Here is a 24,117-nt window from a genome sequence, read left to right as displayed (position 1 = left end):
TTTCTCAGCCATGGCTTGTCTTTCACTTTGGCCAAGATTTGATGCATCAAGATGGAGAACTCAGTGTAGCTCTCATATGCTGGGGCACTTTCTTGAGATTGCAACTTGCGCTTTCCCCATGGTCCTGCTGCTGGATCTATCATTCCTCTAACCCGCTTCCCTGGGCAGTTGGTCGGCTTGGTTGGCAAACTTTTTGGTGGCGATCCGATTGTCATCCCAAAGCGCGTAGCTTTTTACAGCTGATAAGACCTTTGCCAGAGTCTGGTTGGGAGCGATGGTCAGCTCACGGTATAGTTCATGCTCTACTGATAGGCTCTTCTTGAAAGCAGAGGACGTGATCCAATCATCGCATCCTACAATATTTTCTTTTTCGGCCTTGAACCTCTTGATGTTGTTTTAGAGAGACTCATCATACTTCTTGCGCAAGTTGAATAGGTGGTCAGGCTGCTTCTTGATTGTCAGGTAAGAGGTGTACTCCTTTGTGAAGACGAGTTCTAACTCTTTGAAGCTGCTGATCAATCTACAGACCTTGCACATCGGCGCATCCTCGTACTTGTAGAGAATCGTGACACTTTTGAAATGCTTCAGATGACTCTCGGGGCATTGTGAATCCCCTTGGTATGACCGCCTGCTTGATCTCATTAGAATGGAGAAAAGCTCACTTGGTCCATCTACTAGCACAAGGCATCCTCTAAGTCTCTTCCAACCTTCAAGTCTCAAAGTCGGTCATTCACTAGCCTGCCGAAGTCCTTTACTTACAAGGCTTGCGGCTCACGTTGGTGTCTCTTATGATGCGGGCGTCGCTGATCGACCTCTCTTTTGACTCACAAGGGTTGATCTTCTTGGCTGTCCTGCTTGCACGGTGTATTGGTGGACAGATCTTGCGATGGATTTTCTATTGCTTGGCCTCGTGATTTAGCTCTTCTAGTACGGGCCGGTGATTGTCTTTCTTCACGTACCTCATGAGGAGGATCGCGAGGTTAATCTCCTTATAGGCCTAGCTTTGAGTGAATATTTCTTTGCGGGTTCATGTATGCATGAACATTGGATCATGGGCCCAACCTTTCGTGCACGTTGGTCCTTAGACCAAATCTCAAACGGAGACTTGTTCTACCTTGGCTGGAGCTTGTGAATGCTTGTGACATGCCAGTGTGCTGGGTAGCACGTTCTTGTCCTTCTTCTTTCCAACTTGCACCTACTTAACCTGCCTGTCTTCCGTCCTTCTCTCTTCGCCATGGGATCCGAGCCCAAGGTCGCACACCAGATCAATCTGCATGAGGAGTTGACCAACCAATTGGTTTTAGTCATCGACTCTGTGAGTCAGCTTGTTTGATTATGAGATTGAGGTCTGCTTGGCTGCTAGGATCAGGAGGAGAGAATTGTGTGGAGCCTCATTGCACGTGGGCTAGGGTTTTGTTGAAGGTGTGCTAGGAAGCTGCAAACGTCATGCATAGTGGCAAAGAAGGGAATTGACGTATTTGTTCCATAATAGGGCCGTAGTTGGCTGAGGCGCCAAGGTCGGAAGGTTCCGTTGTGCGTCGTGGCCGCTCCATGGCGGTAGTCCTCGGATCCAACAGTGAAGCCTAAAGGGTGGTGGTGTTGGAACTGCGGCTGGTCCTTGTAGTTGCATGGTAATACTGGCCGCGAGATTGCGAAGAGGCGTAGTGGCTAGCTCAAGAATAACGTTCTTGACCATGGGGCCAAGAGGAAGAACATCGGTGGCGACTGGAGCAGTGATGGCTATCGTGGTGCTGAAAGGTTGAGTCGAGGCCTCGGCATGGGAAATTGGTGGCTGTCTTGATGTCGCGACATCATGGAAGCTTGGATTCGTTGTGGATTGATTCGTCACGACGGTCTTGCTTCTTGTGCACTTGCTTCCAACCATGGTTGTTTGGAAGGCTTTGGTTGAGTGATGACCGGAAGGAAACAAATTCCTTAAATTTGATAGCAATACTTTGAGTATATTTCGAAGCTCTAAATGAAAGCACCAAAATGTTTGAGCATACTTCCACACGAGGGAATATTCGCGTGTGATTCTTCCACCATTTGAGGTTCCTTCTCTTTCTTCTTCCTCGGTTCTTATAAGACAAATTTAGATCAACGGATCACACACAGGGGATGTTGGCCAAAGACTCTCCGATGCCTAAGTCAGTTAAATAATCTTAAGAAAGATGAGGAGATAATGTAAAGGTCAAAGTTTTCTCTCATGGGGAGAGTCAGACGGCCTTAGCCGTGTGTGGTGGTGTGTGGCTGTGTGAGGAGAAAGAGATATGAGAAGGGCGGCTAGAGAGAGAGAGAGAGAGAGAGAGATAGAGAGAAATGATTTCTCTAGGGTTTTTAAATTACCTCGAATGTGTTGTGTAGCCATCTATTTATAGACTCTTTGCTTGCTAGGTTTGAAGAATAATCTATATTTAATTAGGATTATCCTTACCCAAAAAAGATTATAGGAATTAACCAAAGAGATTTGCTGGAAATCAGATTCTTGATTTAGGGAGATATTTATATCTCAAATAAAAGATAATTCCCTAATTAAATAGGGTAATTAGTTAACATAAGGAATATTACTTTTTCACGTGTCATTTGCTTATTGAATGCCGAAATATTTGTTCTCACACAAGGTAAACTTAATCAAAAGTCATCCTCCAATAATTAAAGCTTGATTTCTAACACCTTAAAAAAAAATTGGAAGTATGAGAAGAAAAAGTCTATAAATACCATGCAGTATAAAGAGAAAATTAACATTAATACATCGATCAGTTGAAAAACTAAGCAATGGCTTGGATTCTTTTATGGTTCATCATCTTGATACTGGGAGATATTCAGAGAGGTATGTCACAAATCACCTCGGTGAATATTTCACAGGAATTCGAGAGGTGGATGATAGAGCATGAACGCACATATCCGAATAATTCTGAAAAAGAGAGACGATTTGGAATTTTTAGAACCAGATTTGAGTCCATTAAACTTTTCAACACGCAACAAGAAGGGAAAACAAGTACATTTAAGAAAGGCATTAATATGTTTTCTGATATGACAGCTGAAGAGTTCTTGTCAATTTATGCTTCATGCCATGACGACGACCCCTCGAAATATATTTCATCATTTGGAGTAGATTCTACATATTTTGCTGAAGACGACTATGCAGATATTCCTCCCGTAAGCATTGATTGGAGGGATGAAAAATTGGTCACTCCGGTGAAAAATCAAGGGCATTGTGGTAAAAGAAGCATTACATTAGATACCATCCATATAAATTTTCTTCTATATTATTTTGACCATTTTTTGGGGTATAATATATATATATATATATATATATATATATATATATATGTAGGTTCTTGTTGGGCGTTTGCTGCTGTGGCAGCAGTGGAAGGGAGTATGGCTTGGAACTATGGTATCAATACTTCACTGTCCGAGCAGCAAATTTTGGACTGCAGTGGAAATGCCGACGGCTGCAAGGGTGGTTCAACACAAGCCGCCTTTGACTATGTAATGCGAAATGGAGGACTCAACAGTGAAGCAAATTACGGCTATGTCGCTAAGCAGGGAACATGTGACAGCAGCAAGACAGACCAACATCTTGGTCAGATAACTGGTTATAGGAAAGTGCCTCCCAACGAATACGATCTAGCCAAGGCTGTGGCCTGGCAGCCCATCCCAGTTGTAATTTCAGTCGGTGCAGGATTTCAGGAATACCAAGGTGGTATACTTAGAGGTGGTTGTGCCTATAACCCATATAAACACAAACACGCTGTTCTAATTGTTGGCTATGGGAGGACTGAAGATTATCATGAGGACTACTGGATAGTAAAAAATTCCTGGGGAGAAGGCTGGGGAGAGAAAGGCTATGTCAGAATGTATAAGGGTGTCAATCTGTGTAATATTGCTGACAATGCTATAAGCCCGTTGAATACTTATGATGTGGAATGGCGTAAAACGATAACCCGCAATCGACGTCCTGTTGGATAAAACATTAGCACACAGACGACGGATGATTATGGATGCTGGAATAAAACAATATTAGTCATATATTATATATGCTGGGATAATATTAGTCATATATATTATTATTAACATAATGGAATGATGGGAATGGATGCGTAATAATAAACACAGGAACCACTTGATCATTTGAGCATCAAACCAAAGTTGATTTGAAAATCCAATCCTGGATGCACCACAAATTAATCTTCTAGTATATATGTTCTGAATACCAAATTTAAAACTAAAACTTGATCAAAAGCCTTGGGATCAATATGCAGCATCTGAACAGATTATGCAGTTGATCAGATGCTGCATGTTGATCCATATCTTCTGCTTCAAATTTTGGGTTTCATGCATGATCAGCAAAATATTTAGTTCTTATTTTAGTCTCTAGCAAATTAAATAAAGGTGAAAAACAAATGTTTGTGCCAGGACTTGCAGAAAGAAAAAGAATTATTACTGACTCTGCATTCAGTGTACAAGTTTCATAAGTAAAGATAACCCATTTACATTTTAGGGTATAGCTACGATGGGGAGGAGAAAAAAAAGATATCTCCACCTCCTTTGAAGGAAAATCTGTTATGAAAATCATAACCACATTAAAGGTGATCATGTTCTTATTGATTTCCTTATTGCACAGTCACATTTTGACCCTAATACTTCTAGTATATTTTTATTTGCTTGCCTTTGATCTTCGAAAGCCTCTCGTGGCAGGATCGAGAGCTCCAATCTGCCAGTCGATTCATTAACTTGAAGGGACAACAGAGAGCTCCAATCTGCCAGTCCATTCTTCACCAGGCTTCAAGGTGATTGGCTTCTCAATTGATGCTCCATTAACACAAAGCATCTGTTTATACTCTTCATCTCCAAGATCCACTATGGCTTTGGATCTCTTCTCCCATGGATTCCAAACAACTGAGAGTACATGTAAAGTTGAAGAACACAAAGATTAATTACTTAATCAAAATGGCTAGATATATAAGTATTTCATTTGACATGGAAAAGGATGTAAAGTACCAATCTCAGACAGAAACTTTCTATGGCTTAATGGCCTGATCCCCTAAGCCTATGGTTTTCAGAAGATCCTAGTTCCCAACTACCAAATTTGACAAAAATAACTCATCCTCTGCTTACTAAATTCAGCTTCCAATCAATTCCTTCAAGTAAGGATCTCTTTTTTTTTTTTTGGGTAAAGGCTTCTTATGGTAAGCGCCTGCTGATGATTATAAAGCATATGAGAGTGTTTTGATCATGTGGAAGCCAACATGCTATTGGTTGCATTTCCTGAAACTGAGGTTAAGCACACGATTCTTACCAACATCTGGAAGTCCCTCCTTTCGTACGGCGAATGTCCTCTTCTTTTCATGATCAAAAACAGCTATCACATCTTTAGACCTAAGATAAGCCCGGTCGACCTGCCCAAAAATGAACACTTCATAAGAAGGAGCATATTTTGGCCACTAACAAGCTGAGAAGGTTTTGGAAAAACATGATTACCTCAGATTCAAATGTTAAGGCATCACCTTGTTCTGTAAAGCGCTCCTTCTGAAATAGGTTGTCTAGGTAGTCAAGAGTCTCCAAGCCCTCAATCCTCACTTCGCTGTCAGTTCATATTATATTCATTTAAAGCTCAGAACTTAGTCAAACTTAGCATCACTCTACTACTTGCTAACCAAAAATATGATACTACTTGCTCCTTTCTGATTGAGCTGATGGCAATCATCGTGTGACCTGTAAAGCTTTTGTTTTGGGATCTACTTGACATGGATATCTTTAGGGAAAGTGATGAATGTCCTTCCTTAGTTATCATAATTCAAATTTCTCTTTTTTCTTTCTGCTAGTGAAATTTTAAAGGGAATATTTCTAATTATAAGAAGAATGCAACATATAACTGAGTAGGTAGACAAAGATTATAACCAGATACATGGATATGAAAACTCTTATGTTTAAAGTCAAAAACATGGAAACCAAATTTGTGTGTATCATTGTTAACATGAGGCCAGCACACTCCTTAAAAGCCTGTAGGCCAAAACTGTAGTCTGCCTATTTTAAAGGGAAAGGAGAAAAGGCAATAACTAGCACCATAGCTGTTGCTGACTTCCACAGATTATGCTTAATTATAAGAATAGCAAATTCCATTTGCAATTTGAACATTCTGTACCTGATATCAGAAATGGAGAAATATGGATGATACGCAAATGAAAAACTGAAGGGCTTGCAATTGATGTTCCTGATACGCGATATCAGGGTCAGATACCCTTCTGCTGCCAGTGACACTCTAAGACGAAACTCGAAACTGCAAAACATGGTCCAAACATTATTTTACAAACAAATATTTGATGTTCATAAAACATGCTATGATACATTTTTCACAATTCATGCTGCTACCTATGTGGCCAAATCTTCAGATCTTCTTCAGATGGTTTGAGCAGCAAGTCGATGTAGGCTTTGCCATTAGAATCATTGGGATGTAGAGGTGGAGGATCATTGTCAATGACCCAAATCCTGTTCCTGGCAAACCCGTTTTGCTCCAATGATCCATTTCCAACCTAAAGTACATACATGTTGGAGCAAGCAAACCAATCAGCCAGAATTAACCAAGGTCCTTTATAATATACATCTGTGGTTCTGTATAAATATTACCTGTGGAAAACAGATTGGAATTCCTCCTCGCACTGCTTTTGGTGGCTTAAAGATTGCCTGCATATTTGTCCATTACACCATATTAATTTGATCCAGAAATATCAGCAAAAGGGAAATCAATTTACAAATTTCCCATTTGTTCATGATTTATATGGTCATTTAGGAATTGTTAATGGTAGAACTATCTACTGCAGAATGGTTCTACAACAGCTAGGACACAAAAAAGAAGCACAATAAATAAATAAAATGAAAAGGATAAAAACTATGATGAATTTTTTACCTTGCTACTAATGAATAACAGTTCTTCACCACGTTCAGTCTTCCAGGAAAGAACCTGGCCTCCGTGCAAGCTAACCTGTATTGAATTCACATAATGACATCAAAATGCAAGTAAAGTTCAAGCAGCTTGGAGGGCATCTGTTAAACAATGGAAATAGAGAGGTAAAAGAATCTAACCTGAACGGAAGCTCCTCGAGGGTTATGAAGCAGAACTTGGTCAATTCCACTCTTGTCCTTTGAGACTTCAACTGCTGCTCTCTGATCACTGGTTGCTCCAGAATGATTCATTTCAAGAACACAGTAAGAACATCAATTGAATAAATAAGAAGACGGAGGAACCTCTCTCTCTCTCTCTCTCTCTCTCTCAACAAACCAAAACAAGACCTCAAGGCTGGAAATGACTTCTCCCAACACTTAAGAGAGAAAAGGTCAGCAAATCATTCAATCAAGCAGTTGAGAATCTCAACTTTCACATGAACCTTTCCTGTGACAAATCAATATTCCTGTGAACTGAAAACCAAAGTCCCAACTACCAATTTATCTACCTTGGTTTCTTTCACCGCCAAACTTCTCACTGTGCATTACAGATCCTCTTAACCACACCAACAAATACAGACTCGAGATATCTGCAACCCCTCTTAAAAAAGGACACCCAACTTTTGCTGTTATACAGATCCAAATTTTGCAAAAGAAAAGCAGGACAAAACCCAATTCCAAAGCAGCAGTTACCCAAATGGCCAAACTTCTAAGATTCAAAATTGGACCAAACAGTCATAAAATCCCACAATGGCGGTTTGGAACCACAAACAAAAAGCATTTACGATAGGAACAGTTTTTTTTATTTATGCGGATGATGGGAATAATTTTGTCTAACAAAGAGGAAGAAAAATTGGAAGCAATGACATAAGAAGAACTGAGGTCTAAAGTAAACAACTTTATGGGGAAAGATGACTATGTATCTATACAGATTTGAATACGACCTTGTTGGGTTGATTAACAAGGATTGAAGGGTCAGATATACAAAGAGTTTAAAGTCCTTTATGCATATCTAGGAAGCTTACTGGTCATGACTAAGAATAAATTACTACCACTTGCATTTACAAGTTTTAAAATTGAAGTTAATATATATGTATTTACATGTTCGTATAGGACATAGCAACCAGCTAAACATGATTAAATCTGTGCTGGTTTCCACACGTGATATAGACAAGTATGAACATGCGACCCTCTGATTAACTGAATTAACTACCCATTTAAAAAAAGAAATCAGAGAGAGAAGTGCAATTTAAAGTTTTGACCCAAAAAGATTCCTTATTTTTACAGCTGCCCCAGCGTATGTGATACCTGTAGAGGCAAAAGGATAAATAGTCAAATAAGACAATGTCAAAAGCATGAACGAGAAGCTATTGAGTGAGACGGTAACACTATGTGCATGTTAATACAATACAATGTTATACGTTGATACTAATCATAATATATATTCTAAGAGTTAGAGGTTACAAACGAATAATTGTGCGTCTATTATATTTTGAATGGACCGGTAGCACGGCATCAACATGCACGTAGTTTTGCCGGCGTTTGACATTACTGATGAAGAAAAGGAAGGCCAGTGATGAAGACATATTTGAAGCAACTTTTTTCTTTACAGTTGAAAATTCAATAAAGAATGTTATCCTTGAGATTTCTGAGCCTCATCTTTGCGAACAATGCCGAGTCAAATAGTTTATTGTTGTATTATCGCAAGCAAAAGACACCTTCTTCCTAAGGGAGGAGTACCTTTTGATGGATACATACACGTATGTATACTGAACTATTACGGATATACATGAGGATCAAGACAGCACCCAAAAAAGAGAAACTCAACTGGACCCCACAAAGAAGAGGCCCAGAAATAGGTAAAATCCAAAAGTTCATCATAGAAAGTTTTCAGTATTGGACATGGTCCAAACTCTTCGCAATGAAAAGTCTTCTTTTACAAAGCCTTTTTCACGCTATTTGGTGGCTTTGCTTTAACTTCCTCTTTTGACTTGCACTTTCCACCTACCATCATATCTTTCAACAAAACAAAGAGGATTTTATTTGTAGCTTCACGTTAAAACAATTCAGAAGCTTCTTTGCTGACTAATGTTATGTTAACTCAGTACTATGATGAAATCAATATTTACTGATGTAGGAGTAATGTGAATTACATACAGCATAGATTTAAGATACTTGTTGATTCATGAACCGGGTCGAATTTATTGAACAAGGATCAAATCGATACCTAATTAGTTACATCATTAAGAGGAGAACAGATCAAATTGTATATCGGCTTCCAATAATTTCACAAAACCAGGAAGTCTGCAATAACACTTACAAATCATTTACTTCCAGACCTATCCTTTGCAATGTTCATATTCATATGAAAACACTGTTTAGCCTATCCTAAAGTACTGCCAAAATTGACAGGGCAATCTAAAATCTAATAGATGACAGTTCATAGCAGAAAAAGAGACTTGAATGCTAAGGGAAAAATAAATTAGCAACTGCTGTTTTTGTCCCTCTTCAACTAGGAATTTCCTGTCTGCCACAAATAAAAAAATTGGGGCAAGTGTGATGTACGGCTGCTGATAACACCAGCTTCTTGATCATCTAGCAGCAACAGCATGGAGCTTAGTTTCAGACATAGAACTTTCATGTGCCTCACAATCCAGCTGAGCATTCCTGCTTACAGAACCCAAATTGCTAAGTATGTTCTCGGTACCAGTTGGCAGGTCCAAGTCTACTTCAATCTCAACTGAAGCAATCCCTCCTTTCGGCACTACCTGTGCATGTTTCAGCTTCTCCTACAAGATAAAACTCATGTTAGATCAAGCTACAAGTGAATGCACATACAGCTTAGGTTGAAACAAGCAGATCGGCCAAATCAGCTTTCCTTGATTTTCCATGGTCAACTTAACTCAGTTGGACGTGCTACAAACATATCTGAACAAAACTCATTTCAACACTACACATCCTGACTGCATCATAAATTCTGACATTTGGTCAATTTTTGGCAACCAAAAGCAACTAAACGTGATAATTCAGTATGTAGATGCATGGGTTACTCTAAGAATATGCTGGGTGGGTATAAGAAATTGAGATCTCCCTCTGAACATACTTGTTCAACTGCCTCTGGTTTCTTGGGAAAAATATGCATGGAGTTTTACCAGTTGGGTCACCATTGGTGGTGCATAAGCATATGCAAAGGCTTCGACTAACCTAAAGCCCACCCATCTGACCCCAGCCATGGGCTGGGACTGGGAATGCTACCCATTCATATGTATCTGCACCATGAGTCACTTTTGCAGAGAGAACAACCTAGAAGACTGGTTCTTTTGGCATAGTTTTTTTATTTTTGACTTTTAAGAATCCATGTACAAAGAAAAACTAACAATGAAAATGGCGGGAAAGAAAAAATGGCAACTTGCATACGCATAAAAAATTCTTGAAAACATAAACTTCAACAGCTCAAGCATTGGTAACTAAGTTCTATGAGGAAGTTACCATTAATGTGGCATTTTCAAGCCTCAATCTCTCTGAATCCCCTTTCAGTTCTTCTAGTTTAGATTTAAGGGCCATTTTCTCCGTGTTTAACGATTCAAATGTCCTCACCAGTTCCTCATATTCAGCCTGCTTCCTCAACCTAGATCTCCTTGCAGATTCTCTGTTAGCCTGCTTCCTTTTCTCTCGTTTGACCTGCCTTTCATCCTGAGGAAATCAACATGTGTAATGAATAGTGTGAATATAGCATACTACTTCTATGAGTTATCTTAGAATTTGGTGCATCCAAGATGATCCCAAACTCAAAATTACACCAAAGTCAAGAATATAACAATGTTTCAGCAAATAACTGCCCTGCAGAGTCTCAAGATGGGCTCTGTTTCACAGCTAACTCTGGCTCACAAAATTTGAGGAAATTCCAAATCCGTAATCTTTCATCAATCCCATGGTTTCAATTCAAACCAGTAACTGAGTGTTGTTCAAAACAAAAAAATAGAAAAGTATCAAAGGCCGCAATTCTTTTAAACAACTATCCCAACTTGAATACAAATTGAGGTACAAAGGCAAAAGCTTGCAAACAAATAAGTAGTACCAACAACAAAAAAAAAGTAAACATTTCCTTACCAGAACCATTGCATCAAAAGGCAACCCTGCACCAGTGGAAGGAGTGACAAAAGCTGTGCTAATTCCTATTTTCTCATATGGGGAACGAAGAGATACTCCCAAAAAACCAGCAGGAGGTCCTGTACCAGAAGCATTTGTGGAATTCTCATTCACTTCCCCATTAGTTGTAGGCCTGACCTGAGTATGGACTTTCACATCATTATCTGTTGCCCAGAAGAATAAGAAAACAAATCAGTCAGGATGAAGCATTTGGTTAGGGTTGCATGTCCCAATTTAGGACCATTACAGAATTCGTCATCCTTCATTCAAGTAAGTCAGAAACTATCCCCTTTTCTTTACAAAATTGACAGATGAGGTATGGGCAACAAAAACAAGCCACAAAATTGTTCCCTCCCACAACGAAACTTAGACATCCTGATTAAAAATTCCCACACTACAAACGCAAAGTATCTAATGAGAAATAGGTACCATACCAGCAAATCGCATGCTTCCAGACCCATTGTTCCTTTGAGTGTGGTGGTTGTCTTCCTAATAGATGAAATCCAAGATTACTTTAACTTCATGCATAAATATCATCTCACCATCACATACAACAAAGGGCCAAAATCCATCACATATGAGCAGACATAATGAAAGGAAATTCTTACTTTAGTGTTGCCATCACTGCCATCTGTCAAACCATCAATATTTTGTTCCAAACTGCACATGGTCATAGAATCAAAATTTAGATTGGCTACATCCAGAGACAACATCATAAAACTTACTGGAAGCTGCTGCCTGGTGCATAATCTAAAAAGTATATATGTATAAAATAAAATAAAAAGGAAGTACCTTTTTGATGCCTCAAGGACTGGGTGCCCGGTATCCTTGAGACTGTCGTACCCAACTGGCACTGCAGTTCCATCCAATCCCTTCAACTTCTTTTTCACATCTTGGTCCATGTTGTCCAATGATTTTCTTCTACTTGAAGAAACTGTCACACGCAGCTCAGTGTCAAGTTACTCTTCACAGCTGCATACTCGGAACGAAAAACTGGTGATTTTTTTTTTCTTGAAAGTTTTTCTAAAAAAGTAAACAAATACTTTGGTAATAAAAAATTTAATCCCCAATTTGGCACACTTCAGCAACTGGGCTTTAACTTATAAACTCATTTAACCAAGTTTATACGTGTCAGAAAACAAACTCGCACCCAAAAAAAAACCTTCATCAACATTTTCATCGGCACATGCATAAAGAACCTACCATTTTTTCTCTCAGTAATTCATCAACCACATGCCAATTGGTTTTTTACTTTAACCATCCATTAAAATAGCTAATCATTTCGACGTGAGGATTTATCAAGCTTTGTTGCTTTCTCGAATGTCCTACCAACCAAGGCTACCATCCAAAAATTGACAAATATTTTCTAATTTGAAATATTTCTTTAAAACTAACGAATAAAAATATGTCATCTTCTACGATTGATTTTGAAGGTTTAAACTTCCCCTATTCAGCATCCGCAAATTCAAATATCCAGAAAGTTTCCACATTTAGGTTCTGAGTCATAAACATAAGCATTTGAAATCCTAACAAAAACATAATAACAAATTCAATGCACCTGAATCTCCTGAAAGAGCAACCGAAACCAAAGAAATGATTCTGAAGGAGCCGAACAAACCCTAACCCTAGCTAGCTCCTTAATTTTCCCGCCTGTACTTTCCTAGCTTGCAATTTCGTCGGTAAGAGATTGATGAGATGGAAAACGCTTTTAGCTGGGGGAAATATGTGGTGATGAACAAGACAATGAAGGAGAGAGAGAGAGAGAGAGAGAGAGGCGAAACGTCAGCCGCGCGGCGGGTTTTGATGTGCTGTGAAACCGGAAGCGTGGAACACCGGTGGTCTGGTCGTGAAATGGGTTAATAGGATTCGCCAAGGTGATACACATGGCACTCTTGCTCTGAACCATACACGCGTCGAAGAGTGATTAGCTACATTAAAGTCAAGTCAAAAAGCGAGTACGTGGTACGCTGGAAGTTGGCTGATAGTTCTCTTCATGCGACTTTCGTTGTCTGACCAAAAAATATGTTGTACCGGTCAGTTGGACCCCCCAGACAAACCGTTATTCGTACGAAAATCATGTAGTCCTTGATTGCACCTAGGGTTCAATTGATTTTTATTTATTTATTTAAAGATTTCAATTGATAAATGTCGATGTATTATGCACCTCATAGCTTACAATAAAAGAGTTTATAACATTGTTTTAGTTTACAAAGTGATTATTTATAGGATAGTAATTTACGAGTTTAATCAAGTAAAGTTCAACTTTAATCCGTTAATTTTGTGTCGCGTCGAGTTCAAGTTATGCGATCATAGGCCTAAAAATTACTATCCTAGATGGATGTAACAAATTATAAGTATTATACTGTAATCACTGTTAGTGGGCAGGCTGCACCACCAGAAATGCAACCAATCCTCCATCATGAGTTTCAAGTTTCGCATATCTCCAAGAAGCAAAAGAAAAATATAATTCTATATAATCATTCCTTCACTAGGTTGAAATGTAAAATTAGGGCAATTTAAGAATGATGGTATAGTACGTATAGAGGTATAATGTATAATACATGATTAAGACTCCTGACTTCCGGTATCATTGATGAGGAACATATGATGTCGGCATCTGGAGCTTCTGAGAGAATTCTGATCGGCAGCACATGCATAGAAATAAGTTCTCATATAACCTCTTATTTCAGCATCCATTCTTTTAAGGCTGCTTGAATCAACTTTCAGCAGAAAAATCTCTACACAGCTCCAATCCCGGGTCAGAGAAGGCATTGAAGGCAATGCTGTAAATGAATGGAATTCCCTTTCTGTATGTACTTGTTTGAGTTGTGAGACAAGTTAGATCACACAGCTGTACATATTGCTCCTAAAAAGAAAGATAAATAAAACGTGTTACTAAATTCAAGCTCATCCCTTTAAGCTTTAACCATGACTTCTATATTTACATAACAAGAATTTTTTGTAACTTTTATATAATGATTTGTGTATGTGTTCGTAGAAAAAGACCGATCTCTGTTCCTGTAAAAGATTTTTTTTTAAAAAAGTGTGTGTTAGAAAAAGACCAACAGACCTGGCAACCAGGAGGAGCAGCAAAACTTGCGTTCATCAATGTGCTTCACATCAAGTCCAATAAACCATGATCCAGCACTAACATCATCATGAGCATATGTACGAAGAATAGACCTGCAAAACCGACACAAATCTATAAACTAAATCCTGCCAGGCTTGTCTGCATGCTAAATACTATTAAAAAGTTCTTTTTAAAAACAAGGAGCATGCAGAAGTACCTGTTTATGGATATAAACTGAGCTAATGCTCTAGAAATGGCATACAATTCACCAGAAGCATGGGTAAAGTATCTGCATTAGACAAGATGTGCAATTTTGAGCCAAGTGAAAAAGTACAGTACTTGAAGATAACAACCTAGCACCTACCATGAGGAGATAATCCTTTAAATACAAGAAATATAGCCAATCAAATATCACATAGAACACTCTAAGGCATTCTTCTTTAGAAGTAACCACCAGGGAACTTAGAGAAAAACAGTGCATCATCCACTTTCAATGCGTCTTTTTCCCCTTTTTTTAAAAATGATTTTTTTGTGGGCTACTCTTTCAGTTCATGTCAATTTAAGAGTGTTTTACTTGCCTAACTAACAACCATCTCTTTCAGAGACACACCTTCCCAGCATTCCTTTACTCATATTCAACAACCCAAGCTCCACTCTATCCCCGCTCTTTTCCTAACCACCATCTTTAACACAGGTTACATACATAATGCCTAAATTTCCACAAGAGAGAGAGAGAGAGAGAGAGAGAGAGAGAGATCGTCAACATGGAGTCAAGAAATCTATCTTCTATTCAAGGATATAAACGAAAAATGCTCTTTGCTTACGATTTTGCACTGCCAAATTTCCACCAGTCTGGTTCATACCACTTGTGTGTTCTGTATAATTAAGACAATAAAAACAAAACAAAAAAGTTACACCTAATCTTAAATGCCTCATAAGTTTAAAGTTTTCATCAAATAAAGCACGCTTTCCACACTCACGGCTCAGAGAACACTTCGCCTGATTTCATACACCCAATATAGACACGAGGCTTATTCAAATACGCAGTTAGTGTTGCTCCCAGGACATCTGAATCATAATCAAAAGAAAACAATTAGCACGCACTTTAAAAATCTGTTTAGGAACTGTTCTGATATGCCTAACAGTCAAACATTGCTTTTCTTATTTTTCAATAAGCCCTTTTATCATGTTATTTGGTTCCACCACAATTATACCTGTAGTGTCCACAGGTAAGCTATTCAGAAGTTAGACAAACAATTATGGCATTTTGCAGCATAATTTTAGCGGTAAAACAATGGCAAACGCCCAAATCTCTAAATTGAAATTACATATTATGCTGCTTTGATTTCTGAGATAGAAAATGACTAGATAAACATATGCTTATGGTGTCATCCAAAAGTATCTTTTGTTTTCTCAAATAATAAGTGTTATCCAAATTAATTACCTTGGATTAATGTTATGCATGTATAACAGAAAGTGTCAATAGGATTCACTATCTTCTTGATACTGGAAAGAATTGTGTGACTACATACCAATATTAACATAAACATCATCATTGACTTTAACATAAAACTCAGCATCCCAATTTTCTACTGCATGAATATAGAATGACTTCATCTTCTTTGGCCGCTCCTCAGATGCCTCCACTTGACCATCCTGTGAAAAAAAAAAAAAAACACAAACAAAGAAAGAAAGAGTGTAAGTGACATTTTGATATAACATTATCTGCTCCTATATGTAGCATTCCTTGGGCATGTTGACTAACTGCATATTAAGCAATCACAAATATGATACATGAACATGAGGGCTGTGCAAATTTTGGTTAAGGGCCATGAACAAGATGCAAGAAATAAAAATAAGGAGAGCACAGTGAGCTTATTTTTCCTTAAACTACAATTTAAGGCTATATTGGCTAATTCATCATAACTACAAACTAGCTATCACTTAGAATATGGAACAAGTCAAAAATTAACAGAAACGTACTCTGGTAGTCATACGAAGTTAAAGACACACATAATTGTATGTACATAAACACATATATTGATATATGTATATTTTGAAAAATTCACATATAAATCCCACATAATATTGTTAAAACAGTTTCATTCAAATAATTGAACATACAAGAACAATGAAGTCGTTGGTCTGCTCATTTTCTCTGTCTATTTGCCTGTCCAAACTGTCTCCACGATTTGGGCTGCAAGATATACATACTTAACTGAACAGAACTGTAGACAATTCCTTGTCATCATTCTAAATCATTGATATACAGACCTTCTTCCAATTACAAATCGCACAACGATGCCCTTTTCATCTGCCAATTTCTTTAATGCAGCACCTGCACGTATTGTATTCAGATTCGTTAACATGGCCACATCAGCAAAGAATAGCATATCTATTTTTAATGCTGGACCTGCCAACTGATGAAATTGCAAGCAGAGCAAAAGAAACAAACAATGAAATGTTCAATAATTTACCGCTAGGCATCCACGCCTTACGAATTGCATCCCTATATTTCTTGCGGCCAAATGTTGTAAAAATTCCTATAACAGCTAGAAGCTTCTTCTTAGAATGAGCCCCCTCATTTTTTGACAAGCTCTTCGGAACAAAACCTTCCTGTCTTGCTGCAGCTAGTTGCATCTCAAGAGTGGACAACTGCTTCTGTTGCTCCCTATAAAGTAAATGATCATCATTCATAACAGTAAATAAGCCCAAGATCATAATGGTCAAATATGACCCCCTCTTACAGAATAGTTTGGATTTATTTACCTGCAAGCTATAATTTTAAGCGTGTCGTCGACAGATATGGCAGATTCTCCCTGAAAAATGATAATGGACGATTATCTGCCCCAGTAAATAATTTCTTTGAATACTTATGAAAACAGCAGAGGTTGAAATTCTACGCTGATAAACTTTTAAATTTTAATATATTAAAACACAAATTTATTTAACTAAATAAAACCAGAATGGTAAATCCAGAAGAAAACAAAATAAACAAAACCAAAGCATAAAAATACCTGACCACTTCTTTTATCAAGCTCCTGAATCAAATAAACCCTATCCGCAGCATCCTGCCACAGACTACCAACATCACAACCTCATCAGACATTCATCAAAAATCAAACTTTTCGCCAAAAACTCAAAAGTAAAATTCAGACTCGGTTACAGCTCAAGAAGACAAAATTCAAAAAATTTGAAAAACTCACCGGCCGGCAACATAAATGGCGGCCATGGTGGAAAGCATGGCCAGCAAGAGAGCTGAAATTCGAGAGTGAAAAGCCGAACCAGATAGCCGGTTCTGCGATGCCCGGCTATGCATGTTTTTGGTCCAACAAAAAACGAAGAAAGAGCTTGAATGGATTTTGGTGAGTGGTCAGTCAGATCTGGGATAGTTTTCAGAGCTCGATCAAGCTGTGATTGAGTTTGAAAACTGATAATTGATTTGAACAAGGTTGGAGGAGGGAGGTGGATGAGTGAAGAAGACGTTGTAACCGATTACCATTTGCTCCAAAGTAACGGGATTTTTGCAATTAATTAAATAAGACTAAGATATTACTTAGTTGCAAATCTATATATATAAAGGAAATTCAAAATATCGGAAAATACTTATTAAGAATTAAAATTATTAATATAATTAAGATAATATGGTAAATTCATATTTTTTTCATATAAGAAAAAAATCAGATAATAGGTCATACTTTTATGGAATATAACTACCCATATTATTTTTTCTTAATTCTAAAAATAAAATAAAAACAAAAAACAAAAAAGAAAACTAATTGGCACATGTGTGAGCATGTGCCAAAGGTTAGTATTAGTCTAGTTTGGCATTACTTATTTTGGGTGATATGTGATTTTAAAAAATTTGAGAAGCACAGCTCGTTTGGTAAACTATAAGAAAATAACTTATTGTTAAAAATTATTGTGAGAAAAAGTTATAACCCTTCGTTTGGATGAAGGAATTGAAAATTACATAGAATTCTAAACTGATGAATTTAGATTTCCATCATTTCAATTTAAGGCAATTGAAAATTTTAGTATTTGAATTTATGTATGTCGAATTTTCTAAACGACAAAATTTTGTAAATGGCACTGTGGAAATTGTGAAATGACTCTATTTTGGTGGAAATTAAATTCGAATTTAGATACCAATTTCCACTATTTTTTCTTATTTAATAAATTCCGCTTAAGTTAAACAAAGGAATTGTCAATTTCTCCTCTTAAATTCCGATTTTTACTTAAATTCGAGTTATTTTTCCTCATCCAAGCGGATCATAAGGAAAGCGATTAAGAAGTGCTTTCATTTTCTAATTATGCAGAATCGGTTTTAACGTTATCGCAATCATTTTCGATTATGGGAATTAGTATCAACAACACTTTTAACAAAAGTTTACTAAGCGCTAAATGCTTTCTCTTATAAATTTGTGGTGATTATTTTTACAATACATCAATGCCAAATTGGCCTTAGACTAAACAAACTAATTTTGTAATTACTTAATTACAAAAAAGAAAAACCATTTTGTGTTGTATAGCCGGTCGGCTATACTTTTAAAATATTAAGCATAGCCGTACGGCTATACTACACAAAATATTTGAATACATTTAAAGCATATAGCCGTTCGGCTATACTTCTGAAGTATTCGAACAGTATAGCCGCGCGGCTATAACCTTTATTAATATATTTTGAAAGTACAGCCGCTCGGCTATTCTGTTAACATAATCGAATTTTTTAACCAGTATAGCCGCTCGGCTATACATTTTAAATATTAATATATTTTTATATTGTAAAAAATACAAAAATAAGACGCCAAATTAAAGAAGATAAATAAGTGACCGCTCAGAGTTAACTAGAAAAAACCAAAATAAAGATCACTCACGCTTATTGACGATGCATATATAAAAGCGGTTGATCTTTTGTCCTCCCAGTATCTCGTTTATAATTCACGACCGGAGAAAGGCTCACAGTCACTTGCTCTGCGCGCGAGATAAGAGAGAGAGTCTTCGATCTTCTCCGATTCGATTCAAAGATCAGCGAAAATGAACGACGCAGATGTCTCCAAGCAGATCCAGCAGATGGTGAGGTTCATTCGCCAAGAAGCTGAGGAAAAGGCCAACGAGATCTCCGTCTCTTCTGAAGAAGTACGTTTCCTGATTCTCTCACGACTCTCTTCTTTTTCCCCAATTCTTACTTTTCTTCTAACCCTAAATTTCAATTTAATCTCGATCCGTTCTTGTAATTCGTGCGTAATTAAGTTTCTGTACATATATACGGGTATTTGATTATTTGTGCGAATTTGTGTTGTTATTGTAGGAATTCAACATTGAGAAGTTGCAGCTGGTCGAGGCTGAGAAGAAGAAGATCAGGCAAGAGTACGAGAAGAAAGAGAAGCAAGTCGACGTCCGAAAGAAGATGTATAATTACTTAAACCTTCCTAATTTTGTTTATATTTCTCATTGCAACAAGGTCATATCATTATTTTTCCCTGATGGGCGAAACAATCATTGAGCATTCTGCTGTTAGAAATATATGGATATGTATCAGAAGTACGGTTTCAAATATCAGTTACTGTTAGGTTGAATTTTGAGTTGGAATTAGTAATCGCGGATGTTGACGAATACGATAGTGAGTTTGGAAAGTTGGGAAGTAGTGAAGATGGTGATTTTGTTAACTTTATGGATTTGGTGGAAAATTGAGGAAACTGGTTTGAACATAAGTTAAAAATGAGTTGAATATGTGGTAAATCTTATTGTCATGAGAGGCTTGATGAATTTTAATGTAGCCCAAATTTAGGAGCTTGTATGTATTTGGATTTTGAAAACCATACTTTATGAAGCTAATAGGCTCTAGCTCAAAGGGCATTGGAGTAGGCGGGGAAGGAGTACGACGAGGCTCAAATCTTATTGTAAAGAAATCAGACTGTATGTTCAATCAAATTGAGTTCTTTGTTTCTTCGCTGTTGAATTTGGGTTGTTGGAGGATGGGTTCACTAAGGGAAGCTTTTCCTTTCTTGTTTCCCCTATGGCTATGCAAAAATGGCACATATGTGGGTAACTAACAGTTTGTTGTATCGGTTTGTTGCAGTGAGTACTCTATGCAGCTTAATGCTTCTCGTATTAAAGTTCTTCAAGCTCAAGATGATGTGGTTAACTCCATGAAGGAGGCGGCTTCCAAGGAGCTTCTGAATGTGAGCCAGGATCACCATGGTTATAAAAAGCTTCTGAAAGATCTTATCATTCAGGTTTGTTAAACTTCTTATATGGTATGGTAGACATGGCTAACCTGTCTCACCTGTTTTTATGTGCACCTACATTACTATCGTCTAGTGGCAAATTGGCAATGGCTCGAGTTTGAAGTATTATTCATGGTGATGATCCATATCCTTCATTGACAACAGATTACATTTTCTATTCATAACAAATGAGTTCGTGTGATTCCTGACTTCCTGGATGATTTCTAGTTCACTTTAACTTTGTGCACTCTTGCATGGATAAATTAATAATTACCACTAGTTTACTGAAAAATTATGATTTTGGGACACAGAGTTTGCTCAGGCTGAAGGAGCCTGCTGTTTTGTTACGTTGTCGGAAAGAAGACCTACATCTGGTGGAGGCTGTTTCGGGATCAGCAGCACAGGAATATGCAGACAAAGCAAATGTTCATTCACCAGAGATTATAGTGGACACCACTGTCTTTCTTCCACCTGCTCCTACCCATTTTAATCCCCATATTTCTTCCTGGTACGTTACTTTCTGCCCCACAAAATTTTCAGAAGTTTTCAATTAGGACTTGGATATAATATGGCTTGCTATTTAGCTTCTCAAACAGCTCTCTTTTATATATTGAAAGAAAGTGGAATGATGGAACGTGCTGATGATAACTTTTGATTGTTCAGTTCTGGAGGTGTAGTGTTGGCTTCTCGAGATGGGAAGATTGTATGTGAGAACACCCTTGATGCACGGTTGGATGTTGTATTCCGTAAAAAGCTTCCAGAGGTATTTTCCTTGCAAAGAGTTTCCTTTTTATAATTAACTTTTCGCCACTGCGATATTAGGCTGTAGACTGCTTTATTTATGCTCTCAGGAACTGAGCTTGTATTCTTGTTATTGCAGATCCGCAGAAAGCTCTTTGGTCAGGTTGCTGTGTAATGGGATGAATTGTATGGTTTTCTTTTACCCTGAATTATGTGGCCTTGGAGAGATTAAGGACTGGTCATTGACCACCAAAGAATCTATTGTCAAATTATTTGTTTGTGTATTTCCCATTTTTATTGTGGTCCGAATAACTTTTATATATGTGCTCTCAAAATAGCTTTAGCTGTTATGCGCTTTGGTGTTCATATCTCGTCTGGGGCATGACAATGAACTCATTCTTGTTGGTGATGATGATTTTAATAAAAGTTTGCAGCTTAGAGTATTTACCGCTTTTTATATCTTGGTTGGTACTACCAGATGGTTTTTTAAAGTTTTTTTTAAAGGTTTTTAGGTTTTACACATAAAAAAATTTTCACTTTTGGAAAAAGCCAAATTTTTTCAAAAAGACAAAAAACCACTCAACTTTCAAATCAAAGCATGCAAATGTATTGGATTCAGAAATCTAAAAATAAATGAGAAGCATTTTGTCCATTTCTTCTTTTAAAATTTTTCTCTCTCCTTTTGCTTTTTCCAAAATGTCCTTTTTTTTAATCTGATGAATCTTAATCATTCTCTTTAAAAGAACAAGTGGGTATGAGATAACACGTGAACTGTCACGTGAACCATTTCTGTATAATTGCATTTTGTATTATTCAATTTTAAAGTATGTCGGTGATCAATGTTTTGTCGACTTCATTATTGTTTCATGGACCATTATCATTACTTGAAAATTCTGATCTATGGCAGGTGGCTAACAGCCGTTGATGTATTTTGTCATCCCATTGCATTAGCGGCAGCCATCTACACCTACATTTACTAATTGTATGGAAGAAGAAAAAATTAAAAAATAAAAAGTAAATTTCACGTTATAGTTCATCGAGTGGAGATTCTAGGATTCGAAAGAAACTTAGGCCCGTTCGTTATGTTTTAGAGGCACATTTTCATTTTCAAAAAACAAAAACAAAGCAAAAATGTGTTCGGTGGGCAAAAACAGAAAGGGGAATGCTAGCAACCTTCTCTTCAACCTTCTCTTTTGGACCTTCTCCACTTTCTTCATGACATGTGTCCATTTCCTTACACTTAAAATAATGTAATTAATGCATCAAACAAGCCATCATTAGTTTTCCAATTTTACCCTTATTAAATATATTGATTTTACTGTTTTCTTTAATTTATTCAAAAAAAAAAATTTACAAACTTCTTACCACCTTGTTAAAAATTAATTAAGAAAAAACGTTTTTTTTTATTAAAAAAAAAACTCTAAAGGCAATGAGACATTCAAATAAGACTTAAAAATTAAATAAGAAAAAACGTTACTTTTATTTTTTGTTGCCTGAAAGATTCCAAAGGAAGTAAGGAGAGACATTGGTTTAATCTAAAATTTGGTATGCTAGAATTTTAGGAATTTTTTTTTTCAAATAATCAAACTCCAAAGGCAGCAAGGGATATAAAAAATATAAATAAAACTATGAACTTCCTATGGAATCTGATTATTTGGGGTAATATATATATATATATATATTTAGTTGTCACTGAAAATTCTCTTTAACTTTATTTAGTAGTATAAAAAAATGCAATTAATGAACTTCCTTTTGAAGGAAGTCTTTTTTTTGTATAAAAATGTGATCTTTCTATTGAGTGTATTTTTAGGTCATTCTTTTGTGTTTAAAAAAATAGAATTTTTATCTCTGAAAAAGATAGACATTTTTTTAACTGACATTTTTTATTATTTAATTGTTTACATATGGTAAGAGAGTTGTACAATTATTTTTGAACAAATTGAATGACAAAACATTTAATAAGGGTAAACTTGGAAAACAAATGTTAGTTTGTTTGATGCATTAGTTATATCGTTTTAAGTGAAGGAAAGTGACACATGTCATGAGGAAAAGGGAGAAGGTCCAAAGGAGAAGGTTAGAGAGAAGGTTGCTAGCATTCCCCAAACAGAAAACATTGAAAATGTTTTCATAAAATGAGACCAACTTCACGTTCGCTACTACAAAATGGTAAAAAGATGTTTTTGTTCCCTTAGAAAACAAACGCTCAAAACACAAATTCTTCTCTACTTCTGACAACCGATAAATCGACCAATAGGAACAACACCCATCTTCTCCGACCCAAAATAACACAAATCTGCAAACTAAGAAAAACAAATACTGAGGAAGAAGAAAAGAAAAGAAAAACAGAGACAGGAAGAGCCACCACCACATACCCAGCTCAACCACAATCATCACCCAATCAAACCACCACAACCATTAATTAGGAGAGAGAGAGAGAGAGAGAGAGAGAGAGAGAGAGAGAGAGATGGGTGGGTGTATGGGATCCATGCCATGGAAGGAAGGAGGAGTGGGTGCGGCCTGGGAAGGAAAGGAAGAAGAAAAGAGGAAGAAAAGGAGAAAAAAGAAATGGCCTTGGGAAGGAAAGAAAGAAGGAAAGAGGAAGAAAAAGAGAGAAGAAACAGCCATGCGAAGGAAAAGAAGAAGAATAGAGGAAAGAGAGAGAAGGAGAAAAAGAAGAAAAAAAGAAAGAAAAAAGAAAGGAGATAAGATAGTTTTTGAGATTTAATTTTTTTCATTGTTTATAATAATTTTAGTCCTCTAAAAATATCAGAATTAAAAAAAAAAAAAGAACTGAAATTATCAAAAATATACTTGAAAAACAATTGTACTACTAGACACGTTTTCATTATTTTTGTTTTCTAAAGATGTTTTCTAATTAATCTACCAGAAGCATTTTCATTTAATGAAAATACAAATTTGTTTTTTTGTTTTCATTCTATAAAAATATTCTCAGAAAACACTCTCCGAAAACGTTACAATACG

General features: G+C 36.9%; 5 protein-coding genes across 7 annotated transcripts; 2 read left to right on the top strand and 3 right to left on the bottom strand.

The window, feature by feature from the left end:
• Window positions 1–2,775: 2,775 nt before the first annotated feature.
• LOC103337736 (senescence-specific cysteine protease SAG12-like) lies at window positions 2,776–3,972 on the top strand. The gene is made up of 2 exons (XM_089041275.1): window positions 2,776–3,220; window positions 3,371–3,972. The coding sequence occupies exons 1-2, from the start codon at window positions 2,776–2,778 to the stop codon at window positions 3,970–3,972; spliced, it is 1,047 nt and encodes a 348-aa protein (XP_088897401.1).
• A 450-nt stretch (window positions 3,973–4,422) lies between these two features.
• On the bottom strand, window positions 4,423–7,785 carry LOC103337689 (putative glucose-6-phosphate 1-epimerase). The gene is made up of 8 exons (XM_008240859.3): window positions 7,087–7,785; window positions 6,911–6,985; window positions 6,631–6,687; window positions 6,376–6,536; window positions 6,149–6,283; window positions 5,485–5,587; window positions 5,303–5,402; window positions 4,423–4,902 (listed from the first exon to the last, which is right to left on the bottom strand). The coding sequence occupies exons 1-8, from the start codon at window positions 7,195–7,197 to the stop codon at window positions 4,733–4,735; spliced, it is 912 nt and encodes a 303-aa protein (XP_008239081.2). The 5' UTR covers window positions 7,198–7,785; the 3' UTR covers window positions 4,423–4,732.
• Window positions 7,786–9,188: 1,403 nt separating this feature from the next.
• Window positions 9,189–12,973, bottom strand: LOC103337690 (G-box-binding factor 3-like). Of its 2 annotated transcripts, none has more exons than XM_008240862.3 (7): window positions 12,653–12,973; window positions 11,887–12,028; window positions 11,703–11,754; window positions 11,529–11,583; window positions 11,056–11,258; window positions 10,435–10,638; window positions 9,189–9,734 (listed from the first exon to the last, which is right to left on the bottom strand). In XM_008240862.3, exons 2-7 carry the CDS (start codon window positions 11,994–11,996, stop codon window positions 9,537–9,539), a joined length of 822 nt encoding a protein of 273 aa, XP_008239084.2. In that variant the 5' UTR covers window positions 11,997–12,028; window positions 12,653–12,973; the 3' UTR covers window positions 9,189–9,536. The 2 variants fall into 2 exon arrangements, with proteins under 2 accessions (XP_008239084.2, XP_008239083.2); XM_008240861.3 differs by having other exon boundaries at window positions 11,887–12,066; window positions 12,653–12,972.
• A 573-nt stretch (window positions 12,974–13,546) lies between these two features.
• LOC103337691 (hydroxyproline O-galactosyltransferase HPGT1-like) lies at window positions 13,547–17,708 on the bottom strand. Of its 2 annotated transcripts, XM_008240863.3 has the most exons (12): window positions 17,371–17,707; window positions 17,182–17,245; window positions 16,934–16,983; window positions 16,642–16,835; window positions 16,439–16,502; window positions 16,289–16,361; window positions 15,697–15,820; window positions 15,145–15,232; window positions 14,989–15,039; window positions 14,382–14,453; window positions 14,165–14,277; window positions 13,547–13,960 (listed from the first exon to the last, which is right to left on the bottom strand). In XM_008240863.3, exons 1-12 carry the CDS (start codon window positions 17,481–17,483, stop codon window positions 13,938–13,940), a joined length of 1,029 nt encoding a protein of 342 aa, XP_008239085.1. In that variant the 5' UTR covers window positions 17,484–17,707; the 3' UTR covers window positions 13,547–13,937. The 2 variants fall into 2 exon arrangements, 1 of the variants encoding a protein (XP_008239085.1); XR_016121985.1 differs by lacking the exons at window positions 13,547–13,960; window positions 14,165–14,277 and adding an exon at window positions 14,775–14,874 and having other exon boundaries at window positions 14,435–14,453; window positions 17,371–17,708.
• A 1,305-nt stretch (window positions 17,709–19,013) lies between these two features.
• On the top strand, window positions 19,014–21,578 carry TUF (vacuolar ATP synthase subunit E1). The gene is made up of 6 exons (XM_008240865.2): window positions 19,014–19,303; window positions 19,476–19,576; window positions 20,247–20,403; window positions 20,706–20,902; window positions 21,058–21,157; window positions 21,275–21,578. The coding sequence occupies exons 1-6, from the start codon at window positions 19,202–19,204 to the stop codon at window positions 21,308–21,310; spliced, it is 693 nt and encodes a 230-aa protein (XP_008239087.1). The 5' UTR covers window positions 19,014–19,201; the 3' UTR covers window positions 21,311–21,578.
• Window positions 21,579–24,117: the final 2,539 nt, after the last annotated feature.

Source organism: Prunus mume, linkage group LG7 (genome assembly GCF_029339155.1).
Source record: "Prunus mume cultivar Tortuosa linkage group LG7, ASM2933915v1, whole genome shotgun sequence".
NCBI lineage: Eukaryota > Viridiplantae > Streptophyta > Magnoliopsida > Rosales > Rosaceae > Prunus > Prunus mume.
Note: the sequence above shows the minus strand (reverse complement) of the source record. Positions and strands in the feature narration are given on the sequence as shown.